We start from the raw sequence: 22,805 nt of genomic DNA on the forward strand, positions 1-22,805 counted from the left end.
AGCTGCCTGTGGCTGGTAGAGCCATATACCTAGAAGAAACTCGTGACATCCAGTTTCCTAAGTCACTGTTGTCCTAACTGCAATCTAAATACTTATCCTTTTATCCACACATAGTGGGTTCTCACCTCTTATCAAAGAAGTTTTTTTCGTTTTTTGTTTTGCTTTGTTTTTCAGAGACCGTTACGGAAAGCCACAACTGGCCAAAACACAGAGAACAACTGACTATGGGTTGACACACCTACAACACTTAAGACTTGGGGAACGTCATGGAAGAGGGGGTGCAAAGATTGTAAAAACCAGATAACTAAGAGTTACTATGAGAGTCATTTCAAAAGAGAGGCAGAGAGAGAGAGAAAGAGAGAGAGAACACAAAGAAGAGCGAAGGGGAGAGGGGTTGAAGAATATAATTGTGGTGGTTTGATGAGAACAGCCCCTATAGACTCATATGTTTGAATGCTTGGTCCCCAGTAGGTGGAACTGTTTAGGAAGGATTAGGAGGTGTGGTCTTGTTAGAGGAGGTGTGTCACTGGGGGCAGGCTTTGAGGTTTCAAAAGCTCACACTATTCCTAGTTCGTTCTCTCTCTCTCTCTCTCTCTCTCTCTCTCTCTCTCTCTCTCTCTCTCTCTCTCTCTCGGATCAGATGTAAGCTCTCAGCTACAACTCCAGCACCATACCTACCTACCTGCTACTGTACTTCCCACCATGATGCTCATGAACTATAACCCTCTGCAACTGTAAGCCTCCAATAAACTCTTAATCTATAAACTGTCTTTTGCCATAGTGTCTTATAGCAAAAGAAAAGTTACTAAGACAGTGATCAAGATATGTATGAAATTCTCTAAGAATAAAAATATTGCATAAAAATAGATAAAGGAGCCTTTTGTTCCTTAGCTCTATTTATGGAAATAAGATCAATAAGATGATAACCAGGATCTATTATTATTTTTTCAAAATAATCATGAGGGCCAGAGAATGAACAGGTATATAGAAGAAACAGGACTGTTGTGAACTGTTAAGTATTGAAGTTGGGTAGTGAGGAACTAGAGATCCATTACACAGTTCTCTACAATGTTATATATATTTGAAATTTTCCTTCCTAAAAGTGAAATTAAAATCCTTTACAATTATAATTCCTTCCTTTTTGTCCATATTTTCATATTTGCCATAACATGTTGTTCTGATAGCTTGTGTTTATTATTTCTAATTATAGCCATCAGTTTTTACTCTTCTTTAGTTAGGCATGTAAAAAGCTCGGAGTTTTCTAAGTTGCCAGCCCACCAGACTGGAGGTGTGAACAAAAGGGCCTGCCTATGGTATCCTCACAGGGCTATGACCTTGTATAGCATTTCAGGTGCTCACAGAGGACTGGCGGTTTGCCATGGCCCCATCTGGGAAAGAAGTACTGCTCACCTGGCTCCAGCTGTGGGTACCTCCACTCTGGTTCCATTAGCAGTTGAGGTTAGACAAGCTCCTCAATACCAGGAAGACATTGTGAGTGTGTTCGCAAGGAGAAGGAAAAAATTGGAATTGATTAACTTTGCATGGTGGGGTGATGAATTTTATAATGTCTCCTGTATAATTAATATATAACCCCAAATATTTTTAAGGGGAGTCTTCTGCTTAACGTTTAGACCTCTTTGCTAAGGTCCACTGAGGCAAGGTAAAACCCTTACCTTAGTGAGGTATGTCCACAAGACATCTTCCACACTGGCCCTGCCCAAATAGTCTCTGACCCTTTGTCCTAAGTTATTTTACACGCTACTGACTTCCGGTGTCAATGGTTGCTGTCTTGAGCCCCACACAGTTTTCGAGAGCTCTCATTTCTTCCCCGGTATGCTAAGTCCAGCCATCCCAGAGCTGCTCCCGCATCATGGGAGTGAGCTCCTCCCTGGCCATCTGTTCCTGGTGTTCCCCATCCTGAGAGTCATCTTCCTCCTGTATGACTCTCCCTCTGTCTCTCCAGCTGAGCCTCCTCTCTGGGCAGAATTGTAGGTCAGGAGAATGAGGTTTCTATCCTGTGAGGAATTCTTGTCGGAACAGCAGTTTGTGCACGGCGCAGCCTATGAAAAGATTACTCCTTTGAACCCCCTCCATAGTGGCTTGTCTGAAAACGTCCAGAGCAGGGTCTGTCTGCCTGTGTCCTCTCTTCAGGACTGTTCCAGCTCACAGAGGAGTCACCTGTGGTATTGTCACACTTTTTGGTAGAGAAGCACAAACTATTTACCTAAGCCGAATTTAGGGAGGAAAGCTTTCTATTTAGGTCTCCAAATAGTTTTTGGGATGCGATCAGATTCAACAGCTTGTACCATCTTCATTTATAAAAGTTTCTAAACACAGTAATAAAAGCCAGCACTTACATAGTTCGCTACTGTTCGAAGCATCTCCCGTGAGTCCATCATTAAGGTAGTTCTGGTGTTTTCCTTGTTTGGTGAAACAAGCAGAGAGTGTAGGTACAAGTGAGGCTATGAGCCTCCGCAGACTGGCCGGAGGGAGGGCCAGTTCCCCTAGCTGCTGTCTGTCTGCTGGTTCTCTCACTGAGGACTCTATTGAGAAGAAAAGAGAGACAGCATCATAATTCATGGTAGGATTTGGGGGTGCAGCAGCTTAGTGGGAATAACATGGGTGAATGAGGAAGCCTGGGGTTTGGAGAGAGAGAAGCATAACACCTAACATTACCACTTCAAGGCATTACTGGAAAGATCCATCCGGCAGCGCCATCAAGAAAAGTGCTGTGTGGGAAACAGTGCTAAGCACTCCATTTTTGGATGAGATTAGGAGGAATTCATTTTGGCCTCTGAAGGTAATAAATGCCCATTTATCATTTCAGGGCACTCTGTTTTCATGAATCTTATAAACGCCCCACTTGGAAATGCTAAGATCAGGCTTAAGGACAGCTGAGCCCCACTAGACATCAAGACAACCCATGGCTTTGGTTGCATCTTTCAACATGACCAATCCACAGTAAGTACCTTCGGAACCTGCTCTCTGGATCTAGAATGATGCTGCTGGTGTCTCACGAGGTGAAGTTCTGCTCCTTCAGGCAATGGAAGCAAACCTCGGAATAGGACTAGGAAATGCTAAGGGTGATAATAAAATGAGAATTGCAAGGAAATTTAGAAATCATAAGAGGGTTTCTAAAAGCAGGCTTTATGACACCAGGCAAAGGCCTCTTAAAGGAGAATTGCTTTCAGTTCCCGAAACCCAAGGTGCCATATGGATGAACCATTTAATCTTACCAAGTGTCAGTGTGGTAAGTCACCAGGCGGCAATTTATTTTGTGTCTGGCAACTCGCTGGTAAACAATACCAAGATAAAAATAACATTCCGTCTATTACACTATGCTCTCCCAGCCCCCTGAGCTGTGTGCCTGGCTCCTCAGTCATCAGAAGCATGATGACGCATGAGTGCACTCTGCCACTGCAGTGTTCTGTGACTACCCTCCTCAACATGGCACAATGCAAGATCGCATGGCTAGGTGGTCAGCTAGATGGATCTGCTGATCTCGCTGGGATCGCCCTTCACTGTGGGCTTTGTTGTAGAGCTGACAGCTGATCTAGGTGAGAACAGACTTTAGTCAATGGGTCTCTCTGTTCATCCGATGGTCTAGACTGATCACTCTCTGCTGGTGATACGGCTGGAGTAAGAGCCAGACAAAAAGTCACAGGTACCTCTCATTCTTCTGCTGGTGACATGTCTACTGTCATCCCATTGGCCAAAACAAGTCACGTGGCTGACCACCCAATCAAGGGTTTGGAAAATGCAGCACACACTTCCTTTTGACGGGAGAAGCTGCAATGCCACGTGACAAAGCAGGTAGGTAATAAGAGTGGTGTTTACCCCTTCAAGGAAATCTGATAGAGCTACTAATCCACTTCATCCACCACAGTGTTCTTTATAAGCAAGACCAATGTGTAGGTTCAGTGATTAGACTGTGAGCTCTGAGAGTTTCATTTTCACCAAAGGAAGTTTGGAGTCTCTGCTGAGATGACCGTGTAGCTAGAGATGGAGCTGGAGCACTCCGACCGCTGTGCAAGTGTACTGGAGGGCAGGGGTGTGAAAGGCAGATGCAATTTGTCCCACACTGGTCAGAATCAGACCCTGTTAGTTTCAGAAACATAACTCCAGCCTTCTTTGACCCCATTGATTAGAAAGTTCTGTTTGTTCGGTTCAAAAATCCTGCTTCCTTAAGAGAACAAACTAACCCAGCTTGCACTTTTTAGGAAACATCTGGGGTAACTGGGATTCCCCCAGAAACACCCACACTTTCAGATCAATTGTTGAGAAACAGAACTGCACATCCGATGGCTGTTCTGTCTGAAGCTCTTGAGTCATTTTGTAAATGTCACACTGTGATGAGTACTATTACCGGTGCTTGGCAGGGAGGAGAAAACCAAAGGCTTAGGGGGAGCGGGCCTACGAAAGCAAATCTGGGCGTCGGGAATTACCTAGTGAGTGTGGGTGGTCCAAGTAGCCCACCTCTAACCCTGGAATAATCCAAGCAGAGGAAGTGGGCAGACTCAGCTCTGAGCACCCCAGGTAACTGCTACTGTGTATGGCTTGCTGGGTCTCAGACTGCGAGAAGCATTTCAAGTTTAGAGTTTTCCCTTGGGGAGCAAGTGGAGCAGGCAAATGGGACCTGCCACTTAGAAGCTCCTCTCACTGGCTCCATAGCAGACCACAGAAGCCCTCAGGAAGCCTTTTTCAGTTGGGGAAACTGAGGCCAGGGAAAAGCACCACACAGAGAGGTACCAGAGCCCAAGAACGATCTACTGCAGACTGGCTGCCTCGGGATTGTCACTGGCTCCTCATTCCCCATGCACAGACCTGTGTCCCCCAAATGTTAAGTTTTTACTGATCCGTGCATACTACTTTCCCTTTCTAACTGTATTGTTGTCCAGAGACACAAGAATCAGCCTCGGATTCTACAGGATGAGACAGGGCCAAGGATGTGCAGGAGGGACCAAAGATGCCCAGGAAGGGACAGCCAAGGTCTCCATCCTGCATCTCCCACCAGGAGATATTAGGCATGGCACACAGCTGTTGGCCATCTTGCAGGATGTTTATGTCTCCTAGGTCTCCATTCCTATTCAGACACCAGTGGTATTAGAAGGGCCTCCACAAACAGACAAAACTCCTGGGGGGTTGGGAGGTGTCCCTGCCTCTGGCTGAGGCCTACTGTGTGCCAGTGAAGCTATGGGTTGGTGTCATTGCCCAAGATAAGCCTGCCTAAGACGTAGACTGACCCAGACTCCTCAGTTTGCTCAGGTGACCCCCAATTTCCCACCCCCCAATCTTGAGAATGGAGGTATGGTGAGACCCCTTTGAATAGGAAGGGGTCTCACCCTCTTAGCTGTCCTTGGCTTTCCTCCTCACCACCCCAAGGCTCCTAAGTCTCCAAGAAGCCCCTGGCTACCTGGAGGAGATATCCAGTCAGGAACAAGGGTACCTTTTATTATTGTGACACAGATAACAGAACCACAGCAAAGAATCACATGCAGTGATTCTCAGTACATCACGGCAACAGAAAGTGCAGTGATGCACACTGCTAAGAGCTGCAGCTTTTTGTTTTTTCTGGTCAGCAGAAGGTCCTTACCTCCCCCATAAAGAACTTGCCCCCCCCCACACACACCCAAATTCACATGTTCAAGTCTTTCCATTCACCCTAAATGGTGAGGAAAAGGAGACAAACCAAGCCCTTGGACGGGTCCCTGACTGGCCAGTGGGGAAGAATAGCAACCTTGTGGTTCCCTTGCCCTCCAGCACAGCACAGCACTGTATAACACTGCACAGCACAGCATAGCACTGCACAGCACAACACTGAACTGCACAGCACAGCACAGCACAGCACTGCACAGCACAGCACTGCACAGCACAGCACTGCACAGCACTGCACAGCACTGTACAACACTGCACTGCACAGCACAGCACTGCACAGCATAGCACAGCACTGCACAGCACAGTACAACACTGCACTGCACAGCACAACACTGCACGGCACTGCACTGCACAGCATAGCACTGCACAGCAGAGCACGGCACAGCAGAGCACTGTGCAGCACTGCACAACACTGCACAGCATAGCACTGCACAGCATAGCACTGCAGCTTCCTGTGCCTTGGCTTGCCCTCCCTTGACCCAGGGCAGAGGGCACACTGTTCTCAGGGCTAACTCTTCCCCGTTGCTCCTCCTCTCCACGTAGGCCTGCCATTGAAGGAGGGATTTCTGAAGTTGAGATTATCTCCCAACAAGTAGACGAAGAAACCAAGAGCATTGCTCCCGTGCAGCTGGTGAACTTTGCCTATCGGGACCTGCCCCTGGCTGCTGTGGACCTCTCCACGGGGGGCTCACAGCTCCTGTCGAATTTGGACGAAGAGTACCAAAGAGAAGGGTAGGTTCTGGCGTGGCTGAGAGCCTCTTGCATAACTCCCTGTGTTTCCATGGGTACCTCCCAAGAGGCCATAGCAGAGGTGAGATACACTGAGCAGAAGAGGCCAGAAGTTGACATTAGGTCACTCAGACTCCATTTCCTCAGAAAAAGACCTGGGGTACAGGAAATGCTGCTGGACAACCTCTTAACATCTTTTGTGATGTTTGCTTAGAACTTAGGTAACAATAAGATTTGTCTTCAGACTGAAATGATCCTTAATGTTCTCTGGATACCCCACAGGGGTTAGGAATGTGCCCAAGGTCACACAGCCCATATGGGATGAACTTGGACTGCACTTGGCTCTGCACACAGTGGCACTACCTCTCTCCCTGTGTGGGTGTGTGTGGGGGGGCATGTGGAGCCTGCAGGGATGCTCTTTCTTGAACTCCTATATTACTTGTCAATCAGATCAGTGGGCGTGTTTCTCACTTGACTTTTCATTAGCCTGGTCTCTCTTACAAATCCACTCTTTAAAGGAATGGTGTGATGCTCTAGCTGGATGGTGGCCAGGGAGATAAGAATTTGATCTCCTGTTTTTCAGGGGTAGGGGGTTGGAATGTTGAAAGCCACAGAAGGGCAGAAATACATCCTCAGGTCAGACAGTAGCAAAGACTTCTAACTCTCACCTAAGCTTTCTCCAGTTCCATCCTGTGGCTTTTAGACACAGAATTGTAAACACTGGTCAGCACCAAAGAGCCAGTTCTGGGCAATGCTCCCAGGTGCCTGTAACCATTTTAGAACATGCTGGCTGCTCTAAACACAAAAGGAAGGGTTGCCATGCATTTTAGAAGCAAAGGAAAAAGGCATAGCTAAGTTAAATTTGCAGAGCCAGGATTCCCTGTTTGGTTCCTGAAGGGATACCCCCTTCCTAAGATAAATTGCCAAACAACTGGGAAGCTGTACTCCTGCTTCTGAAAAAATGACACCCCAGTGGCTTTCTCCGAAAATATAATTTTTCCAAGTATTGTAAACACAGCTAGCAGGACCCCAGAGGAAAATCTCCGAAGGGGTTGGGGAGAGGCCTTAGTGGGAAAGAGCGCGTGTTCTGTAAGCAGGAGGATGTGAGCTGGAATCCCCAGCAAACAGATGGACGTGGATGCATGTGCCTGTAACCTCAGGGGGTAGAGAAAGGCAGATCCAGAGAGCTCACTGACCAGACAGCTTAGCCAAAATGGTGAGCTTCTGGTTAGTGGGAGACCCTGTCTTAAGGCAAAAAGGCAGAGACCCACAGAAGGTGCCTGGAGCCCTGCTCTGGCTTCCGCAGGTACACACACCCTCACATTCACACGCGTGTGCCGTGCATGGAAGGAAGGAAGCAGGGAAGGGAGGATGGACATTTCTGAGGCGTGCCTGGAAGAGGCAGTATCGACCTGAGCAACCAAAAGCAGACTAAAGAGCCTGCTGCTCTCCTTGGTCTCCTGTGGCTTAAAGCCTGAGTCAAATCCTGAAAGGCCCAGAACTGGGGCCAGCTGTGTGGACACCCGGCCTGTGCAGCAGCGCCAGTCGGTGCTCAACGGGACCACAGGGCTGAGTTCACGGCTCTGCTCCTGCCCTCTCTGAAGTTCAGTTCTGTGGACTGCAGTCTACCAGCCGGAGGGTCTTCCATGAGCACCCAGAGAGTCACGGTGTTCCTGCTCTCTGGTGGTCAAATGTGGTATTACAACCTCCGGAAATAGCCAGGAACATGTGCTGGCTCTTCCACCCTGGCCCTTCTACCCTGGCCTGATTTTTATCAGGCCCAGTTCAAGTGCATATAGTTAAATGGCATGGAAAGAGATAGGAAAACCTTTAAGAGCTCTGGTTCAGAATCCACAACTGCTCCTGTCACTGTATAGTGAGTGGGTGTGCCCCACGCGGGTGGACCACACCACAGGGTGTGCCTCATTTCCAGACTTACCCCTGATATGTTTGCCCCCTCCCCAGGTTGTCAGAGACCCCCTTCAACCAGTTTGTTTCTGAATTGGCTGTCTGCAAGGTCTCTCCCGGCCAGGCAGAGGCCTTTGATTTGATTTGGCTCTCCAAGTGTGTTCCCCACCCCCACCCCACGCTGCTCTTGTTATGCAAAGAGGAAGCCACAGGGAGATGATGTGCTGAGAGCCCTCAGTGGGACCCCTGTGGCAGCCAGACTGCATCCTGGGAAGGAAGAGCCCTGCCGGAACAGAAGCTGGGGGAAGGACCAAGTAAGAGCAGGCTGTGAAGGAGCCAGGCTGTTCCTGGCCCTTGCTTCATTTCCCAGGGCTTTCCCACCATTTTCAACCCGGCTCTTCCTGAAGCAATGCAATCCAAGAGTACAGTCCAAGTTTACGTGCTCAGGGTTACTTTCGTCTGTAAGACCTCTTCCCGCTGAGGGAAGCACTTTGGACAGGAATAGATCTTTCCTGTAGGAAACCAAGGGACCTTAGGGACCCTAATACAAAGCTGCGGTGACTCATCTGCCCTACATGTGTGTCCCCGGAGTGTGGTGACTGTAGATGCTTTCCAGCTTCCCATACTCCGGGACTGTCAGGGCTGGAGAGCTCAGTGAATGCTTGAGAACTCTAACAGCAGGAAGAGTGTGGTCAGGTCACAAGGTACCAGAGGAGAGCAGTGCTATCCCTTCTTGAGCAGATCTCACTGCCACTGTCCCCAGAGTGCTCCCAATAGTGACACTATACACACTGGACAGCCCTTTCCCCTCCCCCAGCCTTTGGTGCCACTGTTCTACCCCATCCTCAAATATGACCGTTCCAGGCATCTAGTGTAAGTGAAAACATACAATATTTGTGTTTTTATGAATGGCTTGCTTCAATAAGAATACTGTCCTCAGGGTTCACCCAAGGTGTAACATGGGCCAGAGTTTCCTTTCTTGTAACCCAAATAATATTCATTATATATTCTACGTGTTCTGCTCACGTTATGGACACTCGGGTGGTGTCCGCATTTTACCTATCGTGGATAGTGCTGCTATAAACATATATCTACGAGACCCTGCCTTCGGGTCTCTGAGGTGTATACCCACAAGCGCACTTTCTGAACCACGCTCTACAAGGCCTCAGGGCATTAGCAGCAGAACTACCATTGTTCCCAGAAGCTGTGACATTTTACACTCCCGCCAACAGTGTGTCCTGAATGTTCCATTGTCCCATGTCCGTTCCAGTCCTTGCTGTTCACCATTTTGAGGAGTAGCCGTCCTAAGAGTGTGAGGTATGATGTGATTTGAGAATTTTAAAGTGTGCGATCCTGTTTGAGCACAAGAGTCCTGTGAGGTAAAATGGGCCATCATCATAACTCATACTGAGCCCCAGGCACAGGTGAGGGGCCAGCCTCGACTTGCTGAGAAGTCTGTGTTTCAAGCTTTTGTTACTGTAACAAATACCCCAGAAATACCTAGAAACACCTGCATAGACAGCCAGAGGTGTGCTCTACTAAAGAATATCCTAGACATCTCGACATCCAATCATGAAAACAGTCACAATCAACCATCATCTGGCCTTTGTCCAAAGACACTTGCCTGCCACCGTCCATGCTGTCTGTCGCCTGTGACAGTCAGCTCTACTGTCAGGAAGCTTGGGGTTCAGAGGGGAAAATCAGGCTACTGTACAGGCTGGCGCCGCCTCAGACTCCAGGTCTCCACCGAGCCTCACCCTGACTCTCAGGCGTGTTTGGCAGCCCTCATTGGCGGTGTCTCGTGGCTTCCGTTTTCTCCAGTCCTTTCCTGAAGACGACATTCTCTCCCACAGCCCCATGAAAGTACAGCAGCCCTAGATGGAATGCAGTGCACCCCCAGACTCTTCCTTCTTCCCTTCCAGCCTGGACTCATCTTCTGAGCTCAGGTTCCATGGCTTTCTTCCTCCCAGGAACCTCACTCCTTCGGCACAGCCTCCCCACGTCCAGTGTCCCACCCTCCTGTCTCCTCACCCCCACTCTCCACCCTGACCCCCGTTGGCCCCCGTCACTCCCCCTCCCTCTCCGCAATCAAACTTCTTGCAAACTTCCTGCAAGCCTGCTGCACTCCTCAGTCTACTACAGTCTGGCTGCGGCCTCTTCCATGCCCCGCCACTCTTCTCAATGGTGCCTAAGCTTGATGCCCAACTTGACTGGATGTAAGATCACCTAGGAAACACGTCTCTGGGAGCGTCTGTGAGGATGCTCCCAGAGAAGTTTAACAAAAGAGGTAAGATCTACCCTTACTCTAAGGGACACCACCCCCATAGGCCCTAAACTGAACAGAAAGGGAAGGGAGGAAGCCAGCTGAGCTGTGTTCCTCACCCTGCTCCCTGACTGCAGACACAACGTGATCAGATGTCCCCCGCTCCCACTGCCATAGCTTTTCCACCATGATGTAGTATATATCCCTTTGACCAGTGAACCAAAACAAGTCCTCTCCTCTTAAAGCTCCCTTTGTCAAACATTTGCTCTCAGGGACAAAAATAAGTAACACGGGCATCCACATCCCCTTGCTGCTGAAAGCCTTACATTGCCTCCTGCTTGCCATGGTATCCTGATGCCCACTACCACAAACATCTCTCCCTCTGCCACTGTGCCTTCTGAGCCTTTGCCAGACAGATAACAGTTATCATCTGCTTGTTCTTTAACTGCTGGAGTACACACACACACACACACACACACACACACACACACACACACACACACTTTCACTACCCTTTTTCTGCACGCTGGCTCGTTTTATCCATCTCTGTAAACTTTTAGCTAGTAATGATCAAAGCCATGTGTCTGGCCTCGATCTCCCTTTCAAACTCCTAAGTTCTTTCTGGACATCTTCTTGGGGATCCCCAAATGCCTTTGAACCCTGACAAATGTCAATGGAATGATCTGGTCTTCTTGTTCTGAGTTAGCTGCATATTTGAAAGGGGGAAATGTCCTCATCTATACCCAGGTCATTTTCTTTTATAGCCTTTTTGGTGATGACACTCAAATTCAACCTGGGGAGCCACCACCTGCCCATTACCGCCATCTCAGATACAGCATGTCCCCAGAATTCTCTCCTCAAAGTGGAAATGGCTCAAACCAATGGGGCACAGAAGTTGCTTGGTCCTGATCCTTCACAACCAAAAGGAGCCAGGAGCACCTAAGTCTCCCGCCAGGGGCCCTAAGCCCCCTCCCCACCTCAACAGGGACCAGTGTTTCCATTGCAAAGTCTGTCTGTCCGTCACTCACGACACCACTGCGGTTGGAGATCTTGTTCTCCATGGCTTTGACCCACTCTCAGTCCCACTCTAGTGCCCGTGAGGTCACCTCTGCCAAAGGTGTCCACTGTGGGAATGCTAGTGCCCATTCCGAGGGCACCTGGGAAGCTCATGCGGTGTGGGTTCCATTCGGGTAAGGACAGAACATTCCCTTCCCCTTGACTCCCAACTCTGGCTCCTGCCGACCACGTACTTCTCACAGCCTCTGTAGTTCTGCTGGGTCTCGCCTTCACCTCCCTGCATCCGGGTCAGACCGAGGAGCGGCCCTGGCTCACCATGCCCGCTGATGCTCTTCCTTCCCCTCTCTGTGTCTGCTGCCCTCTCAACCAAATGTCTCCCTCCTTCGGCACTGATAACACAAAACCTCCCCTCCACGTGAATCCACAGAGGCGAACAGTCTGGGGACGGGGAGAAGGGGAGCAGAGGTGTCAACCCCAACTGCAAAATCCTGTGACAACCAAATGCTGTGAGACTAGCTAGATTTCCTCCCTCATACCTTACGCCCTGTTACTGAGTCCTGCACATTTGCGTGGCTTTCATTTTCTCCTTCACATTCTTCCTGGAGGACTGACTACCATCCGTTAATTGCTACGGACTGTGTGTAACAGAAAACCCACCTCAAGCTCACTGGCCTCCAGAATGTGGACTTCAGAGCTAAGGTAGCTCTGAGGCCAGTCCAGAGGACTCAGTGTCAACAGGGACCAGGTTCCCCTTATCACTGCTGTCAACGGTATTGACTTCATCTTGACGCCAAAAGTGGCCTCAGTTGGTGCAGGGGCTGCCTGTGGTAGCCATGCATTCTCATTCATATCTAGCAAGCGAGAATAAGTGGCCCATGATTAGCTTGAGAACGACATAGAACCTCCCCAGAAGCCTCCAGCAGTTCTTACCGAATGTGTTATGGGCTGGAATTGAGTCACGGGACAAAGAAAGCTCATAGGCTGACTGGACCGGTCTTTTGAATGGTGAATTGCTATGCAGATGTGGGAGGCTCACCCACAGTACATCACAGCCTAAAGAGCCCGTTTCAGGCTGGCTAGACTGCTCAGCTGGTAAGGGTGCTTCTCACTGCGGAACCTGTCGACCTGAGTCGATCCCCAGAATCCACACAGTGGAGAGAGAGAACTGGCTTCGCCAAGTTGGCCTCTGACCTTCACATATGCCCAGTGTGCATGTACACACTCTCACATACATGTACACACACACACACACACACGCACGCACGCACGCACGCACGCGCGCACACTTTTTAAAAGGGAGAACTAATTTCCCATTTCTAACCGGACTCCCAGGCAGGTGAAGCTTGGAAGGAGCCCCGGTCTCAAACAGGCTTAAATGGAGATGAGACTAACAGCGTCTTTCTGCCAGAATTAGGGAGTCAGAGGAAGACAGCATAATGGGGCACAGGGATATTTTTTGAGATGTCAGGTTAGAAAAAGAAGACAGGCCCAATATAGCAAACACCTCTAAATAAGGACTGAAATAATTTTAGATATGACAGCAAGCAATAGCTGGGGGCACAGAGAGGCAGGAGGGGGACTATTAAGCCACAGCCCAAAATAGCCTCTTTGCGGCGGAATACCTTAAGGACACATCCTCCGGAAATCTCCTGTCCCTCCCCCCCATGCTCCCACAGCCCGCTCCTTCCATCTTGTCAATGATAGGAAAGCAATAAATTCACAGGTGTACTCTTTGTGAGCAAAATGCTCACCCACTCCCACTTCGTCACAACTTGCAGACAGGTGCACACAGCCTGGGACAACCTCTGGGCTCTACACTTCCCACATCTAACCCCAGCCCTGGGCCAGGAAGTCCTTTCTATCAGGGACCAGATCATTTGAGACTGGGATAGAGGCCAGGCTGACAGACTAAGGAATGACTTGAATGCCCGAGTGTGAGTGAATGGGCAACACCGCCATCAGATGGCATGGGAAAGCCAGTTCCCCTGGAGAGTGATGTAAACTGATCTACATGGAGTTGATACGACCACAGGACAAGGAGGGAGAGCGGCACCAGCCTTTTCGTGCCCACAGGTCACAGCTAAACTGGAGCCGGGATGCCTCCTCTCCACAAAGTCAGCCTAAAAGAAAGAAATCAGATTGGCCTCAGAGCATGCCAACTCTACTTAGAAAGAATTTAGACCTGTTCAGGGTTAACAGGCATGCCCACCCTAGCCGTGACCATGCAGGTGTGAAGCCTGGGGGTTCTGTGTCACGATTCATGGAAGGATGGGAAGATGGGCGAGAGGGGAGGAAGGGAAGAGATTTGCCTACAATAAAATACTATCCTTCTGGAGGCTTTCACAAGGATTCTCTAGGCTCCAGCTATCAAAGAGAGCATTAGTTAGGATACAAAATGTATTAATCATAGGAAATATCATTTTCCTATCATCCGGGAGCCTCTCATTTTTATTTGATTAAGCAATCAGTTCACAGATACATTATTAAAATACCCACCCCCAGCTACTCACAGCGTAAGTGGTGTACAGCCTTCGGGGACCACTAGATGGCAGCAGAGTGCCTCTGGTGATCAGGCATGGGAATGGGCACTTGAGCTCAGCTTGAAGGGCTGGGTGCAGAAAGCCAAGGGAGCCTGGGTTTATGGTTCCCAACATGAGAGCCCTAGTTATCTGTGGAGACATCCAGGATCCAGAATTTGGCAGAAGAGAAAAAAGGAGAACATGGCCAACTTAGAATTTACCAAATTCCTGTCAACCCAGAGGGGCAGGGCAGGAGAGGAAGCTGTACCTGACGCTGCAGCAAGCTTCTTCCCACAGGGTTAGGGAGTTGACCTCATCTAGTAGCCCTAGTTGCCAAGACTAGTAAAAAGGAAGTCCTTAGATTTGTGGTCAGTGCTCGGAATCAAGGCGTCTCTCCTGTCCAGCCTGAGCGTTTGTTTGGTGAAGTGTGAGTGTGTGCCCCGAGACTGTGCGTGCTGCCAGGGTTGCCTCCTGGACTCAAAGGGGACAGAGCCTGACTGTTCTCCCTGATGTTCTGGCTCACCCGGGGAGAGGGAATGAAGCTCCAACCATCTCAGAGAGTCAGCTAAAGGGTGTCCCTGTGGCTCTGGGTTGATGGTTCTCACAGGGCAGGCTCCAAGTACTTCTGCAAAGGCCAGGATCATATTTTTAGGATTAACAAACTAAGGCCCCAAAGACTGGCTTCAGGGTCTAGTCAACATGTGGCTGGGATGAGATACTAAAGATACTAATTGCCACCAAAGCCAAGCGAGTCCTTTTCCCCACCATATATTTATTTGTTTTTGAGATAGGGTTTCACTCTGTAGCCCTGGCTGTTCTGGAACTAGCTCTGTAGACCAGCTGGCCTCGAACTCACAGAGATCTGCCTGCCACTGCCTCCCGAGTCCTGGGATTAATGACATGTTCCACTATGCCTAGCTATAAATTAACCTTTTAAATGCCCAGAACAGCTCCTGCCCATAGAGTGTTGTAGTTGACTAGGTTTTTTGTTTGTTTGTTTGTTTTTTTAAAACTCTTTGCTGTCTGGGGACCTGCCATCCAGCTCCCAAATAAATACTCAGAGGACTTACTCTTATTTATAAATTCCTGGCCTTAACTTGGCTTATTTCTAGCCAGCTTTTCTTAACTTAAAATATCCCATCTACCTTTTACCTTTCTCTATTCTCTATTCCTTTCTTTCCTCCTTCCTCTGTGGCTGGTTGTGTGGCTGGCCCCTGGTGTCCTCCTCTCCTCTTTTTCTTGCTCCCCTCTCCTCTCTCAAACCTAGATTTCTCCCTCCATTATTCTCTCTGCCTGGCAGCTCCACCTATCCCTCTCCTGCCTAGCTATTGGCCGTTCAGCTCTTTATTAGACCAATCAGGTGTTTTAGACAGGCAAAGTAACACAGCTTCACAGAGTTAAACAAATACAACATAAAAGAATGCAGCTCATCTTTGCATCATTAAACAAATACTCCACAGCATAAACGAATGAACACATCTTAAGCTAATATTCCACAACAGATTGTACCATGTATGCGTCTGTTAAATCAACAAAAATGAAGCATAGATCAAGGAGAGAGCTGGATCTCTGTCAACCTCATGGCTTTCTCCGACCATGTGCTAGCCATCTGCAATGAACAGTAAAGGAAAACAAAGGGGGGACCAGGACATGCTGCTGACTGTCAAAGCCACCACCAAGTCCAGCGGCTTCCATGGTGCCAGTGTTGAGCATCATAGAAACAGAGCTTGTGGGCCAGACCGGGCTCCTCAACCTTTCCCACCCTGAGCCCTGTACAGAGAACCTGTTACACAACCGTAGGCACATAGGAATATAAAGTAGGTATACAAACCAAACACTGATAATAAATCATAAAGGAATTTATTTAAAATAATTCTCTGGGAGCCATATAATTCCCCGTTAAAGACTAAAGCAAATTTGCACATTAATGAGATGAATGTACCTGTTTATGTTTACAGAAAGAATTAAACCGTGACTGAATCTGTGATACTCTAGGGTAGAGCATCTCCAACAATTTTTTTTTTAAAATCTCCAGTGTCGAGACCGTCACTTCACATAAATATATAACACAAAACGACAGAAGCGTGTTTGTTTAAGGCTATTTCAAATTATTGGAGTGTCTGTCCTGATCCCAAGCCAAAATTCCTTTAATGATTTCTGGTTTTGGAAAAGGGTCTCCCTATGTAGATCAGGCTAGCCTCAAACTCTCAAGAGGTCTGCCTGCTTCTGCTTTTGAGTTCTGGGCTTTAACAATTTCTAAATGAAAATTTTCAGCATCTTAATGAGCAATTTAAAAAACCAAACAATCTAATATATTGCAGTCTAAAGATATACTAATTTAATATGTATATCTTTATACATATTAGGAAAGATAGAAAAACAGTCAACGTTTCTGTTTCCCATAGTTAAACCATACTGTTTTTCTAACAGGAGAAAAGTTTGCTTACAGAATAGAAACACTGCAATTCATTAACATTTCCGTGTCTCAACTTTGAGCCAAGGTGTTTTAGGAAGTGTCCATTGGTATTGCGTGGCGTGACAGCCTGTGTTCAGATCCAAGGCTACGGTGAAGTTGGGAGATGCAACATGATTTATTACACGTTTGATATTTGTGGGTGTGGCACCAGAGACGGAGCCTAGGGCTTCGCACATGCTTAGGCAAGTGTTTTCTCCCCTGATCTACCCCCAGCCCTCTTTTCACCCTTCTTCTGTGGTTTTTGATGTGTGTTCACATGCCAGTGGAGACCAGAGATCAATGTCAGGCATTTTCCTTAATCATTCTCCAACTTGCATTTTGAAACAGAGCCTCTCACGGCACCCGAGCTAACCAACCAACCAGCTAACCAACCAACCAGCAAGCCCCAGGAAGCTGCCTGTCCCTGCCTGCCTAGCTTTTTACAGGGTGCTAGGGGGTCAAACTCAGGTCCTCATGCTTCTGTGGCCAGCACTGTACACGCTGAGCCACCTTCCCAGCCCCGTGAATTTATTTGTTTCGTGTTCAGTAACCTCTAGCCAGACTTTTCCTCACCCTCACTCTAAGTGATGATGCAGAGAAACCACCGAACTAGACTGCTCTGCAGCTAGAGAGAAGGTTGGTTGGGGATCAAACGCCAAGTCCATCTCAGGAGGCATTCATTCCATGACCTCCCAGTGTGTCTTCTGTTGCTATGACAAACACCAAAGGCAACTTGGGGAGGAAAGGGATAATTACGTCTTCCAGGTCAGGGTCCACAATCAAGAGACCCTGCAGCAGGAACTCGGGGAAGGAACCTGGATGCAGGAGCCGAAACAGAACCACGGAGAGACGCTGCCTATTATCCTGTTCTCCTCCGCTCGCTCAGCTTGCTTTTTTAAATACAACCCAGAACCACCTGCCAGGGGTACCATTGTCCATAGTGGGCTGCTATTCATTAATCATATTAATTCATATTAATTAATTCATAATTCATATTAACCAAGAAAATGCCCTTCCAAACTTGCCTACAGGCCAGTCTGATCAAAGCGTTTTCTCAATTAAGGTTGCCTCTTCCCAGATTACCCCCAGCTCCTGTTGGGTTGACCAAAATCCTAACAAGCACAATGACCCCCATATGAGATTGCGGTTCACGGTGTAAGAAGCTAGGCAGGTGGAAGAGACCACCCAGGTCCCCCTCGATGATCCTCCCCCTCGATGATCCTCCGTGAGAGTCAAGGAGTCCCTGCCTCTCCTGAGGCCTCATGCACAGGGTTGTGTTTTTGTGCATACTTGGGGGCATATGACCGTTGTTTTCATCAACTGTGGGATTGTTCTGCTCTGAGGAAGCTGCCGAGTCACTGGTGTAGAAGACAACTTGAGGCAGGGATGGGCTCGGAAAGCCTGGTGCTCCGGGCTTCATCTCAGCTGCTGTGACCACCTGGCTTCTTGACTCATTCCGACCTCCCTCAGTTCTTCTCTTGGGACGCTTGAGGGATGGCAGTCTATATGTGCAACCAACAAGGTCTTCTGGCCCCGTCACCCCAGGGGAATCAGCCTTTCTGATGTCACACACACACACACACACACACACACACACACCGCCTGTGGAGCACCTTTTAGGATGGCACAGTGTCTCCACCATCTCTACAGGCTCTACCCAGGAGAAGGCAGGCAGTTTCCTCTGCCCCTTCCATTGCCTAAGCACAGGTTGGATTGTGGGGTGGAAGAGGCTTGGCCCTGGAGGAGCAAGCTCAGCCCTGAGTGGTCCACACCACATGGCCTATTTCACCTTTAGGATGGGTCTGTTTCAGTGCCAAGCTTGGGAACACTGCCTGATCCTGCCTCCCTGCCTTCCAGGCCAGTGCCAGGATTGGCCTTGCCTCCCATAAAAGAGCCTTTGCGGGGGTAGTTTCCAAAGTTCATTTTCATATTCTAGAATTTATTCTCTCCAAATTGTTACCCGAACGACTAAGAATATAGAGCAGAAGCTGCACAGGCCCTCACCTGCTTTCCACCCCCGGACTCCTCTGAGGCCTCAGGAGGGGGTGCCGGAACTTCTCTGGAATACCTCCTGCCATCATGCCCATCTGTCGGTATTTGTGATTTGGGCAGCCCAAGCCCGCCCCAGGCTGCCCCTGGCTTTTGTAGCGCACTTTGGGAGATAGGGGCACGCCTGCCCTCTGGTGGCAACTCCAGGAATGACATCACCCCGGGGCTTTGATTTCCCCAAGGCCACCAGAAAGTAATTTTTCTCATGCTGGCTTCAACCCAATACGTTCCGTGATCTTTAGTTAACCGCTCAGGGATCTTTAGAAACGGGAAATATTTCCTCCTCTTGCCACGAACACACACTCTCCTTGCAATGACCGAGTCACTTGCATTTCACAGGAAGTATTACCAGCTATTCGGGACCCCAAACCTGGAGCCAGCCAGGAACCTGCAGTTTTAGCATCACTGTTCCGGTTCCCACTGGAGCGCTCTGCCGAGAAGCCCAGGTCCTTGCTCCTATGGAGTTGTACTGCCCTGTCCAGGTCTCTCTTGTTCAAACCGGAGCCACAGGCAAGCCTCCTGGGCTTCGTGCTGAGCTGGTTGTGGCCCCCTTACGGTCACCAATATCTCTGTCCTGCCCCCACCTGTCCATTCTCCGTAATACCTGTCACCTGTAAGGACAGCTCTCGCCCGCCTCACCTGGGCTCTCACTGAAATGCAGCGCCAAATGCAGTGGATGTTGAGGAGGACACAGCTTCCAGAACTCAGTGGGTGCCCCAGGTGATGAAGATTCAGGACAGTGGGGCTACACCTTGGAATCACCCCAGGAAGTTAGACCGTGGTCCTGACCCGGAAGTGGGTAGGGCTTGAACCTTGGGGCTTTACAACAACCTCTGACCTGGATGCAGATCCCAACACCCCCCCCCAGGCCCCCCTGCTCTGACACATCCACCCGCAGTGGTCCCTTTTTAGATGGTCTTCCTTTGTCCGTATCTCTTAAGTCCCTGCTGAGTTGTGGGGGTCACTGGGAGGAAAGAGGTTCCCCCAGTAGGTGTGATATCACCAGTGATACAGATGCCACCTCCTTGTGCAGCCAGGGGACAGACACTCCCAGGCTGATGTAGTCGGAGGCAGCTGAGGGCCAAGCTCTGGTTGGACACACGTAAGCTGCCATGATTAGAAATACAGGACCTGAATAGATAGGCTTGGCTTTGCACCTGCTTTGGGGTTTGGGGGACATCTATAGGGTGTGGGTGCTCCTCTCCAAATAGGTTGTACCAGAAAGCCTTTGCCCAGTGGGAATGAGGACTCTCCCATGGTTAGCTATATGGCGCCCCCTCCCCTAGACTTCCTCAACTATATATTCTAGCCCCATGCAGTTTGGGCAGGGTTGGTAGGGAGCAGCTGGATACTCAGGTGAGGGTCCCATGTCCTTCCCACCCCTTGATGAGGGCATGGAACAGTCAAGAAGTCCTGCTGGAGTGATAGTTTTCAAGCAAGCAAGCTTAGGAGGACAGGGTGGCAAGCGAGGCCCAGGGGATGGCCCTGTATACCTCAGCACCTGGTTTTAAATGTCTGCTCAATTCTTCACCATCCTGAGTCCTGCACCAGCTCTGGGTTTCCCTGCTAATGCCCCCGTCACCTTATAGCACCTTATAACTGGTTTGAGTTCCTCTTTCCCACTACAATGTCACCAGTTTTGCTGACTTGGGACACAGGGCCCACCTAGCCCATACTGGGGTCACAGCATCCTTTGACATCCAGATCTGCCCCTGCCTCCTTTTTGAGGCCTTCCATCTGATCCCCTCTGTGGCTCGGGCTAACCTCAGATCGCCGCAGGTGACTCCAGGCCTGCCCACACCTCTTTCAACAGCAAAGTCAGCATATTTTCACACTGAGACAAGCTGCAGCCAGACAGTACTTTTCCTCCCCTCTGCTTGGGGGCTCTCCTCTGGGGCAGAGAGAGCAGCAGGCTCTCAGAGTGCATCTCACGCTCAGCAGATGTACAAGACAGAGGGCCGAAGGATGCCCAGCTGCTTCCCCTGACCACGAGGGTGGAACCTCCTGTTCACCACTGGACGTCACCCAGGGCCGACAGTCTCCCCAGCTGTCTGTTTTATTTATAGCTTCCAAAGCTGCTTGGCTCCCATTTCAAATGACAATGAAATGGCACCAGGGTTAGCGGCCGGCCACTAACGGTGGATGTGGAACTGGAGCTGAGGGGTCTTTGTGCCCTGGAAGAAAAGGCATGCACTGGAAGACCACAGGGTGGGAAGGGCACAACACCGCATTTCCACAAGGCCCAGGCTGAAGGCTGGGCACAAACTGAGAGGTATGAAAGGTGCAGACAGGGCCAGGCAGAAGGGGAGATTGGTGTGGCACCCGGGAAAAATTACAGAGCAGGTAGGACTGGGCCGGGGGTGGGGGGAGTGTGAGGAGGGTGGACGGACAGAGTTCTCAACAGCCAAGAGTGTTCGCTGCAGGAAAGCCTCTGCCGAGAGTGGCGCCCGCCTGTGAGCAGCGGCCTTCCGCTTCTGACGCCTCCAAGTGGTTGGGAACAGGTTGTCCTCCAGCGAGCGAGCGCGAGGTAGAGGCTTCACTGTCCAGGACTCCCCTCTGCCTCTCATGATGACAGCTGGCCTCGGGGGTTTTCCTCTAGATTTCTCTGGCTCCTCAAGGTGTCCCAGCGTTGTGTAGCCTCGAGAAAAGGCTATTTATCACTCAGAAAGTACTTCTCCTGGCTGCTAGGGCTCTTTTGTTTTCTCTCTCGGAGTACAACTGAGAAAATCAACCTTGGGCTTCTGGGAGTATTGCTTTTTCAAATACTGTGATGGTCCTCTTTCTTCATCCGTACGTTTCTCCGACTATATTACAGTCACTCTCACTCAGGCTCTGAGTTTACCAGACCTAGCAGAGAGCAACACACAGGGCCCTGTAAAGTTTGAATGACGTGTGTGTGTGTGTGTGTGTGTGTGTGTGTGTGTGTGTGTGTGTGTGTGTGTGTGTTTAGTAGGTGCCTTCTATGCAATATCTGGGATATACTTATATACTTGTGTTAGGAAGTTGTTTGTTGTTATCTGAAATTTGAATTTATCTAGAATTTATCTACTGAGCTCTTTGGGTTGACCTCTGGAGCCTGCAAACAACAACAACAAATGAGAAGTGTGGTCAGTGCAGTGCATTTTAAGTTTCGCCTGTAAGGGGCCATGCAGACCCCATCGTTGGTCTTTGTGATTTAGCTCCCACTGGGCTTTTAGCCCTGCTTTCCATTTGCCTCTTAAAGAGAAGCCTTCGCTTCTGACCTAGCCAGTCTCCTCCTCTCTCACTCCATACTCTTGGCCTTTGTAGGAACTCATGTCAGTCATTTTCCCCCATCCACAATGACCTACTTAGCTTCCTCCATCATGCTGAGGTCTCCAAGCATCTCTTTCTGGAACCTGCTTCCTGAGTCTGGAGAGGACCATGTCTGGTCTTTGCGTCACCACTGAGCCAAGGATAGAGACCATCAATCATTCCCATAGGTATTAGAAATATCCAGAGAGACTTCAGCAAGCCCCATTTCCTGGCAGGTTTCTTCAAGACTGTCACCTCTGGCGTTCAAGCTTTCTCTGAACAAACTATGAGGAAGATGTCACCAGTGTCCACATCATTTTTTCTGAGAGTGCTAAAAAGCAGAGCTGCCTTCCCAGCCCATTGACACCTGAGTATTCAAGAGGAGGACACTGGTCCTCCCTGCAGCAGGCTGCAGCAGACTGACTCCCTCTGGATGGGAAGGATGTGGGCATGGTCAAGCATTTGGGCCATCAGATATTATTATCGTGACCATCAGTACCATCATCACCATCAGCAACAGCATCACCCTCAGTATCATCATCATCATCATCATCATCATCATCATCATGATGTCATTTCAGCCACACCGTGTTTTCAGGTCAGATACATTCTTTCGTTTAGCTTTCAACAACTCTACAAGCTAACAATATTATCCTTTACTTTCTAAATGGGGAAGTAGAGTCCCAGAGTGATCTGCTGTCTTTGCACATGATCCTAGGGCAATGGGGTAGACCCCAAAGTAAAGACTTCCCTGGCTTATCTCAGCCCGTTTAGGGTGTATAATTCTTACTAAAAACAGCCGGGCAGGCAGGGACAGGTCATAAACAACCAAATCAGTGTGGTTTGAGTGCAGCGCCCTCTTGTGTTCCTCAGGGGTGGGGATCTAGAACCCTGAGAGGCTCAGCCGCTCTGAGCTCCTGTGGCCTCCTGCCTACTC

General features: G+C 49.3%; 1 protein-coding gene and 1 long non-coding RNA gene across 12 annotated transcripts in view; one reads left to right on the forward strand and one right to left on the reverse strand.

Moving 5' to 3' along the window:
- Tmem266 (transmembrane protein 266) overlaps positions 1-22,805 on the forward strand; it is a 118,278-nt gene that overhangs the window by 55,403 nt on the left and 40,070 nt on the right. For 8 of the 11 annotated variants that reach the window (XM_042280972.2, XM_042280973.2, XM_006971563.4 and 5 more), the window contains exons 2-3: positions 2,828-2,961; positions 6,199-6,387. In XM_042280972.2, coding sequence (XP_042136906.1) covers positions 2,924-2,961; positions 6,199-6,387 — 227 coding nt within the window. In that variant the 5' untranslated portion in view covers positions 2,828-2,923. Of the gene's footprint in view, positions 1-2,827; positions 2,962-6,198; positions 6,388-22,104; positions 22,467-22,805 lie in introns of all 11 variants that reach the window. The other 3 variants (XM_076576322.1, XM_076576320.1, XM_076576321.1) reach the window with 1 other exon arrangement.
- LOC121830846 (uncharacterized) lies at positions 1,410-19,442 on the reverse strand. Its single transcript, XR_006074115.2, has 4 exons — positions 19,235-19,442; positions 2,970-3,077; positions 2,358-2,543; positions 1,410-1,468 (listed from the first exon to the last, which is right to left on the reverse strand). It is a non-coding gene; the product is annotated as an uncharacterized LOC121830846 (long non-coding RNA).

This window comes from Peromyscus maniculatus, chromosome 7, assembly GCF_049852395.1.
Source record: "Peromyscus maniculatus bairdii isolate BWxNUB_F1_BW_parent chromosome 7, HU_Pman_BW_mat_3.1, whole genome shotgun sequence".
Classification (NCBI taxonomy): Eukaryota; Metazoa; Chordata; class Mammalia; order Rodentia; family Cricetidae; genus Peromyscus; species Peromyscus maniculatus.